General features: G+C 40.7%; 1 protein-coding gene across 6 annotated transcripts; it reads right to left on the reverse strand.

The window, feature by feature from the left end:
- Positions 1-497: 497 nt before the first annotated feature.
- CIRBP (cold inducible RNA binding protein) lies at positions 498-8159 on the reverse strand. Of its 6 annotated transcripts, none has more exons than XM_027853160.1 (8): positions 8089-8159; positions 6036-6144; positions 5805-5911; positions 4282-4420; positions 4102-4186; positions 3811-3875; positions 1018-1196; positions 498-672 (listed from the first exon to the last, which is right to left on the reverse strand). In XM_027853160.1, the coding sequence occupies exons 2-7, from the start codon at positions 6136-6138 to the stop codon at positions 1192-1194; spliced, it is 504 nt and encodes a 167-aa protein (XP_027708961.1). In that variant the 5' UTR covers positions 6139-6144; positions 8089-8159; the 3' UTR covers positions 498-672; positions 1018-1191. The 6 variants fall into 6 exon arrangements, with proteins under 6 accessions (XP_027708961.1, XP_027708959.1, XP_027708960.1 ...); XM_027853158.1 differs by having other exon boundaries at positions 1018-3332; XM_027853159.1 differs by having other exon boundaries at positions 3811-3878.
- Positions 8160-18329: the final 10170 nt, after the last annotated feature.

Below are 18329 nucleotides of genomic sequence, written 5' to 3' on the forward strand. Positions count from 1 at the left end.
GGAAGGGATAATCACATATCCTTTTAGTTTATGGCCAGGATACATCCAAAAGGCTGTCTGGCGTATAGCCTCAATAATGAAACTAAATTGGAATAGTTTCATCTTTTCCTCATGACAAAGTAATTTTTGCTCAGACTATTGGCTCTTATTACCTCAATCCTCTCAGTCCTCAAAATAAGGCAGTTTAATTTCCAGATTTTACAGGCCATTAGAAGGATAAGCTTTAAGTAGTGATTTCTGTTAATCCCCTACTTCCACAGTGGTTTTTAAGAGTGACAAAGCTCTTTGCTCACAATCACCACCTTGGGAGGTAAAACAAGTACTATTTTCAGTCATGCTAGGAGAGACTATTGCTCAAGGTCACACAAGATGCCCAGTGGCAATAGCTAGAATTCAGGTCTGGCTTAATTGATTCTAGGGGATCAGTTATGTTCCTCAGTACCTACAACAAAACAGAACTATCTTTGGCTAAGAAACATACACCACAAATTCAAAGGTTCTCACATCCATTTTGAGCCATTTATTCTAATCTGATTTCCCAATTTCAAATGAGTTGTTACAGACAAGCATTTTTCTAATGGTTTTATTCTTCCAACCATATTTTAATATACACAGGCCTCAAATCTCTGAAGTGCAAGTCATAGCTTATTTTTTTGATCTTCTGTGAAGTTCCTATTTAGAGAAAGAGAAAAAAACTGAATGAGAAACTTGAGTAATGAGAGAAATTCATTTTCTAATAGTTTCTAAAGCTCTTTCCTACAAATAGCCCTGTGAGGGGATACAAGAGATGTGGCTAGTTACGTGGCTACTAATTAGTGGAATTACAAACAACTGGCACTCTTTCAATCCCCACAACACCACAGAGGCGATGAGAACTAAGGAGATTGGTCTTAATTTAGCCACTTAAAAGAACTGCAGAAAACAGCCTTCCCTTTACTTCCAAAATCCGTTATCAAATTCTTCAGAGCTGGACACAGATTCTTAAGGAAATTAGCCCCTCCATACTGGCAGACTTACATTAGTAAGTTATCCAGGTCAAGTCTCAAGTTCTCCTGCCTCCCCAGGAAACCATTCCAGGTAAGGGAGTGAGTGCCCAAGCACAAGCAGGCTTCAGCAGCTGCCCCTAGGGAGTCCCTGTGTCAGACACCATGATCCTTGGCCACCTTCCTGGGCATTATTGCTTCACTTTCTTCATCCTGTCAAAGTAAATGGGCGTTATTAACCCCATCCATACCAGGGCTCTCAGATGCCCCTCCCCACCACCCCAGAAACAGTTCACATCATTTACAAGGGTTTCACAAGCCATTCACTGAACCCATCACATCACAGAAGCACAGTTGTGGGCAAAGGTTTCCAGGGCTGGCTGATATACCAGCCAATGTCACATTTCATCCTTAAGCAGAGACAGTTAAATCACTTCTGATATGGCTGCTTAGGGAGAGTGTGGGCTATGGGGAAAAAATGGCAACAAGGAGATGGCAAAGAAAGCTACACTTAAGTGAGTGACTTAATGAAGTCTAGAAAGATTCTCAATAGATGAATAAAAATCCAAAAGGCAGGGAATTCAGTTGTTTCCAATCTTGCTTACATACCTACTAGCAAGACATGACTGTGTGCCCAGCTCTGACCCATGGAACGAAATATCTGTGCCACACACCAAGGATTGCAATAGGCATGATTTTAATTTGCTTTTTTTTTCTCTTGGTTGACTTAAAATAGTCAAAAAAAGGAACATTCCACAGGCACATTAGACTTTCAAATGAGCTCTCAACAAGAGGAAGGATGCGGACATGAGCAAAAGGGAGTTACCTCGAATTACAGGACTATTTCCACATATGAACTAGCCAAGAAAGCAGCCTTCGTCTCAGAGGTTTCTCTGTTGGGAGGCACAACACTTCTTTTCTCCAGGGACACTGCAGTTTCCATATGCTAGCAGAGAATTCTTAGAACTTGTAAGGCAAGGACAAAGCTAGCTAATAAGTCAATTTCTTTGTTGTTGATTTTTCCTTGTCTACCTTGGAACACTGTGCTACTCCAGTTATCACAAGACTTTAGATTCTAGACTAAAATTTGTCAATGTTTTGGTACAATGGTGCTCTACGGTTACAGGATTAAACTTGCCACCAGTCCTCTGGCTTCCAAATGAGTCAAGTAACACAAATTCGATTACAGCTAAAGCTCGCCTATTCCACGTGTCTGGCCATGCAGACAACAGTGCAACAGGTTGTCATCCTCAAAGAGTGAAGTCATGTTTAATGTACTCAAATGCCAGGACCAGCATGGGCTCTTAATTTCTCAGTTTGGTTTCTGCTGGTCATAAGTTTGACTCTCCCGTCAGCCAACTCCTCCACCTACACTCTCTGCCCTGTGGTCTGCTTTGTCACTTGCTGTCAACACGTCAGACATCCAGCAAAGGGGTGTGTTGTGCATTGAAAGGTAAATGTCAGGAGCACAGTTCATTTCAGACGGTCTTTTAATAGGCTTCGTAAAGCCAAAGAAAACTGTATACAAGAATTCCTTAACCACTTCAAATACAATATCAATGGAATATGCATACTTCTTCCAGTAAAAAAAGGACAATATAAATAAACATTTTCAAGAACCTCTTTTATGGAAAGTTTGCAAGTCTATTTCTGGGTAATTTACAGTATACAGTAAAAATACCTTTATGCAGAGTGAACATACAAGCAGTTTCTCTTTAGATATACCAAGGTGGTCTGCCTCTCCACAAACCCTCACGGCTGCATTCCTACCTTGCTACACTAAAGGAAGGTTACAAAAAGTTGAAGGTAACGCACTTAAAAAAAAAAAAAAAAGAAAAGAAAGGAAAAAAAAAAAAAAAAAGAAAAGCCAAACCTCCACAGCTTGTTCAGCTTCCCGTGAACATTGAATTTAAGGTCCTTTTCTAGCTCAAAGAAAACCGAACCAGGGCCCCCAGTTTCACAAATTTTTGTTGTAAAAAGAAAAAAAATTTAAAAATTAAAACAAATCCAAAAGAAAAAAAATAACAAAAAAAGAAAACCACCACACACCTTGGCTCATGACGAAAAAATAAAATAAAATAAAATCCGAAGTGCTTTCAAAAATGCTTTTTAAAAAAACACTTGAGAACAGACAAGAGCTTTCTTAAAAGAAAAGTCTAATTAGGCCATCTCATGTCCGAAGCTGTCAGGCTGTGTTTGACAAGATCAGAACTGATAATACTACAAAAGTGAATACAAGTAGATGGGTACTACACAATAACGATTCAGCGAAGCTCCAAAAATCTTTATAAATACAGCCATTGGAAGGACGATCTTGATTCAGGAAGGATTTTTACTCGTTGTGTGTAGCTGAGGACAAGAAGCAGGCACAATTGTAAAGGCACTGAAGCACATGACAAGTTGTAGCATTTCACTCCCCTGAATTACTGCGGAGGCTAGGCCACTACATGATCCTAAGGAGAATCCCCCCCCCATGTCTAAAGCGTGTTAGGACACTCCGAGGTCTGCATCGTTAGGAGGTCAGAGAAGGGGACACTAAAGATGCTTTGCAGCTTCAACTAAGGCCTACACATGCATTAACACTAGTTAAGTTCTTTTTTCTTTTTTTCTCTCTCTCTCTCTTTCCTTTTTTTTTTTTTTTTGGCAGAATATGGTTCCTCGCACCAAGACCTGACAGAATGGACTTGTTCCTTACGGGAAAAGCACCGTGATAAGGTCTGAGCGTTGAGAGCCTTAAAGTTACTTCCAGAGATCAGTACAAGGTCATGGAGTCAAGATTCAGAGTTCCCACATACATTGGCGGCGTTCCCTTTTGAACCAGACTTACCATAACTGTCATAGCTGTCTCTGTAAGACCCTCCTGAAGACCGGTCACCGTAGCCTCCTTGACTCCTGCTGAGAAATCACAAATGGGGGAAGGGTGAGTTTGGGGTGCTTTTAAACAGCTAGCTGCACAGGGCAAGTGGGGCACTTTCTGCACAACTACATTTCTTCACGCAGCTATCAGCACTAGTTTATGTTCCTATAGCGAGGGGTCAGTGGTTTCATAGTTAAGAAATAAGACTCATTTAAGTCTGTAGTATGCCAGAGGGCCCTATTTAGAGCCCACCATCCTTACCTGCTGCTGTAATAGTCTCTGGAACCTCCATATCCCCCACTTCTTGATTCAAATCTGCTTCCCCCATAACCACGGTCTCCACCTCCTATGGTACACAGGAGGGAAAGAGTGACTATCAGCACCCGAAGTTGAAAACACAAGTTGAACATCACAATTCCATCTATTATTTCCAACACTTACCTCTAGAAAAACCACGGCCTCGACCCCGGCCTCCACGGAAGAAGCCTCGGCCACTGGAAGAACCTCCTCTGTACCCACGGGACCGGTTTTCTGATGATTTGCCTGCCTGGTCAACTCTAATCTGCCGCCCATCAACAGACTGAAAAGCAAGTATTTCAAAACATTAACCTTAACACACAGAGATGGAGAACTGCCATCCACAGACTTTATTTATTTTCCAATCTCTTCCTTTCTATTGGCCCACTCCCAACTGCCTACAAACGTGCCCGTGTCTCTACCATCCTGAAAAAAAATCTCCTTCTGAGCCTACCTCCCCCCAATATCATCTTCTTTTCTGCCCTTTGTGGCTAAACACCTTGAAAAGGCCATCTACAATAGGTGCCTCCACTTTCTCTCCTCTCACTCTCTTAACACTTTCTAACTTGGCTTCCAAACTCATCATTCAGTCAAAACTGCTTTCTCCAGTTACCAATGATCTGACAAACCCAACAGCCAGTTCTCAATCTTCATTCTTCTTGACCTGTCTAAAACCTTCGACATTGTAGTTCACTCTACCTCTCCTGGCCTCCTTTGCTGGATCCTCCATTAGATCACCCTTTAACTCCCTCTATACTACTTCATTTGGTGACCTCACCAGCTTCCATGTACTTAATGACCACCTCTATGCTGACAATTCTCAAATCTACCTATCCTGCCCCAAATTCTGTGCTAAAAGGACCTTGGATTGTCAAGACTCCTACATTCTAGTCCTAAGCTCCATTTTAACTTTTGATCTTTAACAATTCACTCTGAGTTTCAGATGCCCAGCTGTAAAAGGCAAGGCAGCGTTTTAGATTATTTCTAAGGTCCCATGTGGCTCTAATATTTGTTCAATATTTATTAAGCGCCTGTGTGCAGAGCACTATGCTTGGGAGAGACAAAGTTTGGATGAGACACCATTCCTGCCCTCCTAAGGAAGATAGTCTGGTCAAAGGATAAACCAATTATAATACAAAGGTATTAATTACTTAAGTACATAAAAATAGTAGCTCTGAGGAAGAAATCAAAAGGCTTCTTGTAGAGAATCTGAGTTGGGTCTTAACATGGGAAGGACATTCTAGTCATAGGAACAGCCTGAACAAAGGTATGGGAGGCAGGAGAACTGGGGGTGTTCAGAAACAACAAGGAGTAGGCTAGTTTGGCACATGGTAGGGAAGTAATATGATATTAAAGCTGGAGAATAAAGTGGCAACAGATGGCGCAAAGCCTTCAATGCCAAACCTTAAAATTAAAAAAAAATTCTTTAATTGGTAGGCAATAGAAGACCACTGAAGGCTTTTGAGGAGAGCAGTGATGTAACCAGAACTATGCATAAAGAAGTTTAGTGACAGCAAGGGGGAGAGAGATGTGAAAGCGAAGGCAGAAGACCTCGTAGGAGGCTACTTCAATAGTCCAGGGAGGTGGCAATTGAAAGCCCAGATTAAGCTCTATCAGCATCTGACTCCAATCAAGTCATCAAAGAAGAGAGTCTCGCCAGCCCTTACCTTTCCATTCATGGCCATCATTGCATCTTTAGCATCATCTATGTTCTCAAATGTGACAAAGCCAAAACCTCTGGATCTCTGAGTCTCCCTGTCTTTCACAACAACAACTGGGAGGGAAAGAGGCAGTGATTAGTCATTATAAAAGAACTGAGCCACCACTCCCAAACAACCCCATCTCCAAATTCTCAGGTAAGCAAAACTCTGAAAGACAGGAACTTGATCCAAACTCACCTTCAGCAATCTGTCCATACTTCGAGAAGACTTGTTCCAATGACTGTTCATTGGTATCAAAACTCAGTCCACCAACAAAGAGTTTTCCTTCATCTGATGCCATCTTTACCTAATGAGAAAGAATTTTTTTTTCTGTTTAGAGCCAAGCTGCTGCATTTTCACCTACTTGCTGAACTCCTTCTTCAGAACCAAGACTCCCAATAACATTTAGGGTATTGGCTTTCGAAGTACTGGGTCCCCAATTCCTGGCTTCAGATTGTGATCCCTAAGAAATTAACCATCCCACCTCCTCAAAAACCCAGTCAAATCTGTAAACCACGGCTAAAAAGGAAGTAGGGTGGGGCAAGTGTTAGAGGGAATCAGTGACATATTAAAAAAAAAACACACAAAAACCAAAATACAAGTAGAATCAAAGCTTCACAGGAAAGCAGCATCTAGTTCACTTAAAACTAGGATTCTCAAATCTCCATCTGGGATCTATGCCCAAATTCCTGTGGATTCATTCATTAGAACATCAGATCAAAGGGCCCTTTCCCAGCTTTCATAGGGGAAAAAAACAAACAGGGGCTTTAAAAATAAGCAAAGTCTCTTGGAGCCTGGACAGAGTCTCTCCCTTACTCACTCCCCACCATAGCATGAAATAGCACTTATTTGAAGCCTTAAATTATGATATAAGATTAGAAAGGGCTCTTTAAGCAACTAACTCAACACTTTCATTTTACAGATAGGGAAACCAAGGTCCAGAAAAATTAAGCAATTTGCCCAAGGGTCATACAAGTGTTAAAAGAGCAGAAATGGAAATGGACTAAATGGCCTTGGAGGTACTTTCTTGTTCCTAAGATGATAGCTAGGATCCCATGAAAGATTACCATGGTATAGTGGAAAATGTAAATTAAAAATCAGGAGCCCGTGGGACAGCTTTATAACTCAAAGAGGTCTTATATATTATCTAATCTAGTCCCCAAAGTGCCTTCCCTAAAATCACCTAAGAGCTAAGCACTCTCACCACTCCACTCTGGGCTCCAACCCCAATGCAGCCACTTGCCACCTTGGGATCAAGTCCCTTTCTTCTCTGGGCCTCGGTTTCTCTAACAAAAAAATTAAACCTTAAGTGCTGTCCGTGCAGCAGACCCCTCTTTTTATATCTTTTTCGGGAAGTCCCATGACCACTTTATAGGGGAGTGTTACAGGTGGGTTTTCATGCTTCAGATCCGGAACTGACCAACTGACCTCGAGGTTGCTGCTTTGGGGTGGGCAATCCCGGTGCCCTTCTGGCAGGGGCAGGGTGGGCGAGGCACCCGGAAGGCCTGAGTTGACTCAGAGCAGCACAGGGATGCTCCAGCGCCTCACCACGCTGGGAACGAGGCGCCGACCGCAGGAGCCGGGCCGGGTATGGGAACGGGCCACCTCGGGGCCTACCCTCTCCCCACGCCAAGTAGGCCCTACTCAAGATGGCCGCCGACCACGTGGCTCGCAAGACTCCGGGAGCGCCTTCCCTACCCCTTCCTTAAGTAGGAACTAATTTTTGGGTCCCCTCAGCTTCCCCTTAAATCAGGTCCCCTCTCTCTCGTTCATGGTACAGTCCACCCAAGGCCTCCCTCCTTCTTCCCCTGCCCCCGCTAGCGGCCGCCTGCTTCTGCGCATGCGTGAGGAGCCCCCGCCTCGCCTCCCTGCGCCATTCCATCCGGGCATCTCCGGCGGTCCCCGCCATTTCGCTAGGCGCCCGCCAAGATTCTCGGCCGCCATTTTGCGGCAAAGCCGCAGAGAGCCCGACTGCCCTGACGGCCCCCTGGGACACAGCAACGGCAGCACCCTTACTTCGGCTGTTGGCCGCCGCAGCCGAACCCACCCTGACCCAGCGGGCGGGCCAGTCCTGACCATAGCCCCATACCAGGGGGGCGTGCCGGTGCTTAGGCCCGTCTCCGCCCAGGCGCTGGGCCGCCCGTCTTCTCCTCCCTCTTGCCTTGCTTCCCCTCCCCCCCCAGACCCCGACCACCCCAGGCCCTCCCAGCTCCGCAGGCTCGACCAAATGGTCGGGGGCGGGCTCCCTCACCGGTGTGTTGGATGGGGCGGGAAGATAAGCGGTGTCAGCGAACAGACCAGAGCGACCCGAGCCTCCTAACGGGAAAATGAGCGGCGCGCCCAAGAGCTCGGCCTTATATACGCCACCACGAAGCCACGCCCTATAGCCCCACCCCCCCCGAACCCAGAGGGCCAATCGAAGGGGCCTAAATCCGGACGCTGATTTATATTCATGAGCTTCAGCGAGCTCTCTTTACCCTTTCCAGCCCCTCCCTGCTCCTCCGAGGATGTGTAAAGGGATTGGTGGGGACCATGCCTGCCGCTCCTCCGCAGTCCCCCTCCCCTCGGGGTGAAGAGGCCTCTAACCCCAGGCTGCAGAAGTGCGGGGGCGGGAAGACAGACAGGGGATTGGAGGCGGGGCTAAAATCACGCCCCCTTCTGGGAGCCAGAGGCGGGGCTGACCCAGTTTGGCGCGCTCTCCCTCCAGCACTGCGGCGGCCGAACAAAGGAACTGCAGTGAAAACGGAGACCGCCCCCGCCATCTTGGAGGCCTGGGCCCCGCCCCCTCCCGAGGCCCCGCCCCTCGGGAACCGTCTAAGACGCCCCGCCCAGAGACGGCCGAGCTCATCCCTCCGCGGCCCCCAGTCCGAACCACCGGGAGTCACAGCTCCTCCACCTCCTCACCCCACCCCCACTCCCCGCAAGACCCGCCAACGCTCGAATGCTTGGTGGTTATGTCCCAAAGATCAAACCTTCCTCCCCCGCCACCCCGCTAAGCCCCTTACCCCAACCTCCCCCAATGCCCCAGGGCCCCACGGACCATCCCCTCCCCCCAGTCCCCTACCCCTACCTCGCCCAAAGCGCCAGAGCCCCGCAGGTCACCCCCACCCCAAGCTTGCTAATTCCTCCCACTTTCCCGCTCCAGGGGCTGTCCCAAGTCCACCAACGCTCAGGTGCTCCACGGGTTACCCTCCCCCCACCCCGCCGGCAAATCCAGCCGTACACCCAACCCACCTCGTATCTGTGCCACACTCTGCTTTCCTTCCCACCGTGTCCTGGTGGGCTATAGCCCCACAACCAAATCACCCATCTGTGGCCCAAGAGTTGTCCCCCCGAGTTCACCCACACACCCACACTTGGTTCCGTACGTTTGCTGCTTCTCGCTTCCTCCCCCCAGCAGCCCACACAATAACCCACATCCCTGTCAGTTACCAATGACCCGGCTTCCTAACCTAGGTGTCATCTATGACCCTTCCCTCTTCCTCATCCCCACATCCAATCGCTTACCAAATTCTGCCATTTGTACCACTCCCACATTTTGCATCCAGCCCCTTTTAGATCTGTCTCTGTGTCCCCAGCTCTGAATTCCGTGCTCCATACTGTTTGTGGAATTGAACCGAATTCCTTCAGGTCCCCACCCCCACAGCTCCGACTATTCTTAGCACTCCATGCTCTGGGACGCTACCATCCACCTGTCATGCTTAGACTTGGCGGAGCTGGTAACAGACTTTGGAAACCACTTCATTTAAAATAATTTTGTCATTCCGTATTTTTCTGGACTTGTGATTTCCTCCCTGCAAGGTGGAAATGATCAGCATCTACAGATGACATGCAGATCTGGTGCTTTCTCCGCAATTTAGAAAGTCTCAGGAAATTAAAGCATCTGATACATGCCAGAGGCCTTTCTGCATCTATGTTGAGAACTCCATCTACAGTACCACACTGGTTCTCTGGGAGCCGGTGCTAGACCTGGAGCCAGGAAGACCTAAATTCTAATCTTGCTTTACGCGTAGTAGCTGTGTGTGACCCTGGGCAAGTCACTTTCTGTATCTCATTTGTAAAATGGGCATGACAATAGCACCAAAATAGCACCTCCCAAAATTGTGGGAATAAAATGAGATAATATTTGTAAAGTACAGGTACATTGAAAACTTCAAAGCTCTATGTAAATAATAGCTGTTGTACATTTATATGTTTACTTGTATAAATGTAACATACCCGTGTACCAGCAGGAGATGCAACATAATGTAGTAAAGGGCCAGCCTCAGAGTCAGGAAAACCTGTGTTCAAATCCTGCCTCTCTGCCTGGTAATGACTTACTTTATCCATTTCCCAACCCAAGCATTTTCACAGCCTCATGGCTGGACTTCTCTGCCTTCTCATCGCCTTGCTTTCCTGGCTTCCTTCAAAATCCCACCTTCTGCAAGAAGCCTGTCCTGGTCCTCCTTAATGTTCAAACCTTCCCTCTGACATTATCTCCAATTTAGTTTGTACCTAGTTGTTTGAATATTGTTTCTCACTCCCGCCCCCTCTCCCCACTAGATTGTAAACTCCTTGAATGCAGGACTATCCCTGACTTTTTGTATTGCCAGCACTTAGGACAGTGCTTTGGCACCTAGTAGGTGCTTAATAAATCCTTGTTGACTTGAATATGAAGATAATGTCAGGGCAGGGCTCTAGAGCCCATGGGTTCCCAAAATGGGCGATGCTGGGGGGGGGAGGGGGCAGTAGTAGCCTCGGGTACAATTGGGGGGCATTGAATAAAAATAAGGGGGGGATGGAAGCGTAAGGAAAGAGGAGAGAATAAAATTTTGAAAAACTGTACATGTTTCATCTGTTGTGTAACAGAGTTAAAGTCATAGTGATTACATTATTTTCCAAATAAATACACAAAATACAAGTTATAACATATCAGTGATCAAGTCCTCCAACAGGTCTTAACAAGCAAGTGTTGGCAAGGAGGCATGCCATGCATTGTCGGGAAGTCCAGCATGCATTGGCAGGAATATGTCTGTTTAATGACTTGTTTACAATATGATACTAAATGGTTACATGACATAATATTGCATTATCAAAATTTCAATGCAGGAAAAAACTCACAAATTTACAATAAATTATTAAATTTAAGATGTCATTTTTTAAAGAAAATTTATATTTTTTGAAGTGATACAAATTTAAAAAAAAAAGTTAAAGTGTTAAAGAAAGTAGATTTCCAAAGGGGTGTGGAGTAAATTTTTAAGGGGGTGGTAGACCAAATAAATTTGGGGACCTCTGGAATAGCTGTTAACTTGGAGAGGAGGTTGCACAGATCATTATAGCAAATGTGTCTGATAAAAGTCCAACACCTAAGAAATATAGAGAATTGATACAATATAAAAATAAGAATCGTTCCACAATAGATAATCAGTCAAATAATATGATCAGGCAGTTTTCAAATGACTACCTGAAAGAATATTCCAAATCACTAATAAGTGAAATATAAATTATAATAACACTGAAGTCCCACCTCAGATTGGCAAGGACAAAAATGAAAGATGGCAATTGATGGAGGGGCTGTGGTAGGATAAGCACACTAATGCATTGTAGGTGAAGTTGTGAATTGGTCCAGTCACTCTGAAAAGTAATTTGGAACTATATCCCCAAAGTCACTAAACTATACATACTATTTCATCAGTGATACTACCACTAGGCCTATATCCCCAAAAGGGCAAAGTCAGAAATAAAGGACCTAAAAGATTTATATAAAAACATTTATAGCAACATCTTTTTGTTATAACAAAAAAAAAAAGGAAGTAAGGCTGCCCATTGATTATGGAATAGCTGCACAAATTGTGGTTTAAGAATGTAATGAAATATTAGAATATAAAAACAATGACTAATATGGAAGATTCAGAGAAACTCAAGAAGATTTGTGTAGTAGGGACCAATCCCCTGCTCAGAATTGTTCATCACCAACCACTTACTTGTGTAGTAAGAGAGGAGGAATGGATTAGTGGTTGGTATAGAAATGAGAGAAAGACAGAGAGACAGGGACATAGAGAGACAGAGACAGAGACAGAAAGAGAGAGAGAGAGGGACAGAGAGGCAGAGAGAGAGACAGACAGACAGAGAGTAAAAGATTTAAACATACACAGAAAAATCAAAAAAAAAAATTCAGGAGGTTAGGTAGGATACTTTTGTTACCACATTTATTAAATTTTAAAACACTTTTTTTAGATGTTCATGATTTCAAGCAAAAATTTTTTTGTTTTCTTCCTATTAAAATATTTGTTTTTACTTTTTTCAAGTTTGGGATAATTTATTTTAATTTAAATTTTTTATATTTCATTTTTTTCCAATTACATGTAAATACAATTCTTAACAATTCATTTTGTAAAATTTTGAATTCCAAATTCTTTCTCTCCTTGCCATTTCTCCCCCCCTCCTTGAGAAAGCAGCCAATTTGATGTACGTTATACATGTGCAATCACGTAAAACATATTTCCATATTAGCTACGTTGCAAAAGAAAACAGACAAAAAAAAAACAACCCAAGAAAAATAAAGTTTTAAAAAAGTATGCTTCAATCTGCATTCAGACTCCATCAGTTCTTTCACTGGAGGTGGATAGCATTTTTCATCACATGTCCTTCAGAATTGTTTTGGATCCTTCTGTATCTGAGGATAGCTAAGTTATTCACAGTTGATCATTGTACAGATTGCTGTTACTGTGTACAATGTTCTCCTGGTTCTGCTCACTTCCCTTGTATCAGTTAATTTAAGTCTTTCCAGGTTTTTCTGAAATGATTCTGTTTATCTTTTCTCATAGCACAATAGTATTCCATCACAATCATATACCACAACTTGTTCAACCATTCTCCAGTTGATGGGTATTCCCTCAATTTCCAATTCTTTGCCTCCACAAAAAGAGCTGATATAAATATTTTTGTACATATAGGTCTTTTTCTCCTTTTTTTTCAAATCTCTTTGGGATACAGACCTAGTAGTGGCATTGCTGGGTCAAAGATATGCACACATTAGGTATAGCTTCAAATTTCTCTCCAGAATGATTGGATTAGTTCACAACTCCATCAACAGTGAATTAGTGTCCCAATTTTTCCACATCCCCTCCAACATTTGTCGTTTTCCTTTTCTGTCATATTAGCCAATCTGATAGGCGTGAAGTGGTACCTCAGAGTTGTTTTAATTTGTATTTTTCTAATCAATAGTGATTTAGAGCATTTTTTCATATGACTATAGATAGCTTTGATTTCTTCTTCTGAAAACTACCTGTTCACATCTATTGATGTTTATCAATTGGAGATGACTCATATTCTTATGATTTGACTCAGTTCTCTATAGTTGAGAAAGGAGGCCTTTATCAGAGAAACTTGCTATAAAGGCCTCCTTTTCCCCCAGTTTTCTGCTTTCATTCTAACTGCATTAGATTTGTTTGTGCAAAATCTTTTTAATTTAATGTAATCAAAATTATCCATTTTACTTCCTGTAATACTCTGTGTCTTTTCTTTTGTCATAAATTCTTCTTTCCTTATCCAAGGATGACAGGTAAACTATTCCATGCTCCCCTAATTTGCTTATGACATCATCCTTTATGCCTAAATCATGTGCCCATTTTGACCTTATCTAGGCAAACAGTGTGAGATGTTGGTCTATACCTAGTTTCTGCAAAACTACTTTCCAATTTTCCCAGCAGTTTTTGTCAAATAGTGAGTTCTTATTCCAAAAGCTTGGATCTTTGTTTTTATCAAACACGATTACGATGGTCATTTATTACTATGTATTGTGTATCTAATTTATTTCACTGATCTACCACTCTGTTTCTTAATCAGTACCAGGTTGTTTTGATGATTACTGCTTTGTAATACAGTTTAAGATTTGGTACTGCTAGGCTACCTTCCTTCACATTTAAAAAAATTGATTCTCTTGATATTCTTGATTTTTTGTTCTTCCAGATGAATTTTGTTATTTTTTCTAGCTCTATAAAATAATTTTTGGTAGTTTGATTGATATGGCAACAAATAAGCAAATTAATTCAGGTAGGTTGTAATTTTTATTATATTGGTTCAGTCTACCCATGAGCAATAAATATTTCTCCAATTGTTTAAATCTGACTTTATTTGTGTGAAAAGTGCTTTGTAATTGTGTTCATATAGTTCCTGGGCTTGTCCTGGCAGGTAGAGACTCCCAAGTATTTTATATTATCTACGATTATTTTAAATGGAATTTCTCTTTCTATCTCTTCCTGTTGGATTTTGTTGGTAATATATAGAAATGCTGATGATTTCTGTGGGTTTATTTTAATTCCTACAACTTTGCTGAAGATGTTAATTATTTTGACTAGTCTTTTAGTTGATTCTTTCGAATTCTCTAAGTATAACATCATCTCATCTGCAAAGAGTGATAGTTTTGTTTCCTCTTTGCCTCTTCCAATTCCTTTAATTTACTTTTCTTCTCATTGTTATAGCTAGCAGGTGTTATTGGGCATCCTTGCTTTACCCCGATCTTCCTTCTAACTTATCCCTGTTACAGATAACACTTGCTGATGGTTTTAGATATACTACTTGTTATTTTAAGGAAAACCCCATCTATTCTTATGCTTTCCAGTGTTGTGTTTTTTTTTTTAAATTGGAATGAGTGATGTATTTTGTCAAAAACTTTTTCTACTTCTATTGAAATAATCATATGATTTTTATCCTTTTTTGTTATTGACATAGTCAATTATGCTGATAGTTTTCTTAATATTGAACCAGTTCTGCATTCCTAATATAAATCCCACCTAGTCATATTATATGATCTTTGTGATATATTGCTGTAATCGCCTTACTAGTACTTTATTTAAAATTTTTGCATGAATATTCATTAGGGAAATTGGTCTATAGTTTTCTTTCTGTTTTTGGTCTTCCTGGTTTAGGTATCAACATCATATTTATGTCATAAAAGGAATTTGGTAGGACTCCTTCTTTGTCTATTTTTCCAAATAATTTATGTAGTATTGAAATTAATTGTTCTTTAAATGTTTGGTAGAGTTTGCTTGTGAATCCATCTGATGCTGGGGATATTTTTTAGGAAGCTCATTTATGGCTTGTTCAACTTCTTTTTCTAAAATATTTGGTATTCTATTTCCTCTTCTGTTAATATGGACAATTTATAATTTTGTAAGTATTTATCCATTTAGATTTAAATCCATTTATCCACTTTGTCAGATTTATTGGCATATAATTGGGCAAAATGCTCCTAATAACTGCTTTAATTTTCTCTTTATTTAGTCATGAATTTACCCTTTTCATTTTTGATGCTGGTAATTTTGTTTTCCTCTTTCTTCTTTTAAAATAAAATTTAATCAATGGTTTATCTATTTCAGTGGTTTTTTTTTCATAAAACCAGCTCCTAATTTTAGTTATTAGTTCAATGGTTTTCTTACTTTCAATGTTATTAATCTCTCCTTTGATTTTCAGGATTTCCAATTTGTTGTTTAATTGGTTCTTTTTCTAGTGGTTTTTTTTTTAGTTGTATGCCCAATTCATTGATCTGTTCTTTCTCTGTTTTATTGATGTAAGGGTTTAGAGATATAAATTTTCCCTCATACTGCTTTGGTTTCATCCCCATAAATTTTGGTATGTTGTCTAATTGTTGTCATTCTCTTTAATAATTTGTTCTCTTACCTGCTCATTCTTTTTTTTTATTTAAAAAAATTTTTCAGCATTCACTTTTATAAGATGTTGAGTTCCAAATTTTTTTCTCCCTCCCTCTCCTCCTCCCTCCCCAAGATGACATGCAATCTGATATAGGCTATACATGGACACATTAAACATATTTCCACATTAGTGGTGTTGTGAAAGAAGAATCAGAACAAAAGGGGAAAACCACAAGAAAGGAAAAAAAAGAGAGGAAAATCTGCATTCAGACTCCATAGTTCTTTCTCTGGATGTGGTTACCCTTTTCCATCATGAGTCTTTTGGAATTGTCTTAGATCATTGCATTGCTGAGAAGAGCTAAGTCTATCAAAGTTGGTCATTGCACAGTGTTGCTGTTACTGTATATGGTGTTCTCCTGGTTCTAGTCACTTCACTCAGCATCAGTTCTTGCAAGTCTTTCTAGGTTTTTCTGAAGTCTGCCTGCTCATCATTTCTTATAGAAAAATAGTATTCCATTACGTTCATATTCCACAACTTGTTCAGCCATTCCCCAATTGATGGGCATCCCCTCAATTTCCAATTCTTTGCCACCACAAAAAAGAGCTGCTATAAATATTTTTGTACATGTAGCCACTCATTCTTTAGGATTAGATTATTTAATTTCCAATTAATTTTTAGTCTGTTTCCATGGTTCTTTATTGAATGTAATTTTTATTACATTATAATCTGAAAATGATGCATTTACTATTTTTGCTTTTCTGAATTTGGTTGTGAAGTTTTTATGCCCCAATATATGGTCAATTTTTGTGTTGGTAGCATGTGCCACTGCAAAAAAGGTAAAGTTCTTTCTATTCCCATTCAATTTTCTTCAAAAGCCTATCATATCTAACTTTTCTCCTTAAATTCTTTCTTGTTTATTTTTTGATGAGATTTATCTAGTTCTGAGAGGAAAAAGTGGAGGTCTTCCACCAGTATAGTTTTACTGTCTATTTCTTCCTATAACTCATTTAACTTTTTCTTCAAGAATTTGGATGCTATACCATTTGGTCCATATTTGTCTAGTATTGATATTACTTCATTGTCTATTAGCAAAATGTAGTTTCCCTGTTTATCTCTTTTAATTAGATCTTTTTTTGCTTTGACTTTGGCTGAGATTATGACTGCTGCCCCTGCTTTTTTTTTTTCCTTACTTCAATTGAACCATAATGTATTCTGTTTCAAGGATGTTTCTTGTAAACAACATATTGTCAGATTCTGGTTTTAAATCCACTTTGCTATCTGCTTCTGTTTTATGGGCGAGTTCATCCCATTCATGTTCATAGCTATGATTACTGTGTGTTTCCCTACATCCTATTTTCACCCATTTAACCTTCTTTTCTCTCTCCTTTTACCCTGTCCCCCCTCAAAAGTCTATTTTGCTTCTGAATACTACTTCCCCCAATCCACTCTCCCTTCTCTTCCCCCACCTCACACTCTGCTGTAGGGCAAGATAGATTTCTATCCCTGAGTGTACATGTTATTCCCTCTTTGAGTCAATTCTGATGAGAGCGAGATTCAAGTATTATGACCCACCCCATCTCTCCCTCCAATGTAAAATCTCTTCCTTTCACATGGCTTTTATGTGAAATAATTTACCCCATTCTATCTCTCCCTTTCCCCTTTTCCTGATGCATCCCTCTTTCTTACCCTTAATTTTTTTTTTTAGATATCATCCCATCATAGTCAACTCACACCTGTTTATCTATACTCCTTCAACTGTCCTGATAATGATAAAGTTCTTAAGAGTTACAAGTAGGAATGTAAACATTTTAACCTTACTAAGTCCCTTGTGATTTCTCTTTCGTGTTTATCTGTTTATGCTTCTCTTGAGTTTTGTATCTGAAAGTCAAATTTTCTATTCAGCTCTGGTTTTTTCTTCAGGAATACTTGAAAGTCCTTTATTTCATTGAATAACCTTTATTTTTTCCTCTAAAGGATTATACTCAGCTTTGCCAGGTAGGTGATTCTTAGTTAAAACCCCAGCTCTTTTGCCCTCCAGAATATCATATTCCAAGCCCTCTGTTCCTTTACATAGAAGCTGTTAAATCTAGTGTTGTCCTGACTGTGGTTCCACAGTATTTGAATGCCTTCTTTCTGGCTGCTTGCAAAGTTTTCTTCTTGACCCTGGAACTCTGGAATTTGACTATAATATTCCTGAGAGTTTTCATTTTGGGATCTCTTTCAGGAGGTGATCAATGGATTCTTTCAATTTCTAATTTACCCCCTGGTTCTAGGATATCAGGGCAGTTTTCCTTGATATATATATATTTTTTGAAATGTGATGTCCAGGCCCTTTTTTAAAATTCTGGCTTTCAGGTAGTCTAATAATTCTTAAATTATCTCTCCTGGATCTATTTTCCAGGTCAGTTGTTTTCCCAATGAGATATTTCACATTTTCTTCTATTTTTTCATTCTGTTGACTTTGTTTTATTGTTTCTAGATGTCTCATGGAGTCATTAGCTTCCACTTGCCCAATTCTAATTTTTAAAGAATAATTTTCTTCAGTGACCTTTTGTATCTCCTTTTCCATCTGACCAATTCTACTTTTTAAGGAGTTCTTTTCTTTGGTGAATTCTTTTTTTCTTTTTTTTAACCTCTTTTTTCTATTTGGCCAACTCTGTTTTTTAAAGAGTTCTTCTCTTCAGTGGATTTTTTTGCCTCTTTTATCATTTGGCCAATTTTGGTTTTTTTAAGGTGTTATTTTCTTTAGTATTTTTTGGTGCCTCCTTTACCAAACTATTAACTCTTCATAATTTTTTTGTATCACTCTCATTTCTTTTCCCAATTTTCTTCTAACTCTCTTACTTGATTTTTAAAATT

This window comes from Vombatus ursinus, unplaced genomic scaffold (genome assembly GCF_900497805.2).
Source record: "Vombatus ursinus unplaced genomic scaffold, bare-nosed wombat genome assembly UNPS02009918.1, whole genome shotgun sequence".
Lineage (NCBI taxonomy): Eukaryota > Metazoa > Chordata > Mammalia > Diprotodontia > Vombatidae > Vombatus > Vombatus ursinus.

Coding starts and splice junctions, on each gene's coding strand:
- CIRBP (XM_027853155.1), bottom strand. CDS start 6,138: ATGGCATCAGATGAAGGAAAACTCTTTGTTGGTGGACTGAGTTTTGAT. Junction 5,912..6,035: donor GTATGGACAGATTGCTGAAG/GTGAGTTTGGAT, acceptor TTTCCCTCCCAG/TTGTTGTTGTGAAAGACAGG. Junction 4,421..5,804: donor TGATGGCCATGAATGGAAAG/GTAAGGGCTGGC, acceptor CTTGCTTTTCAG/TCTGTTGATGGGCGGCAGAT.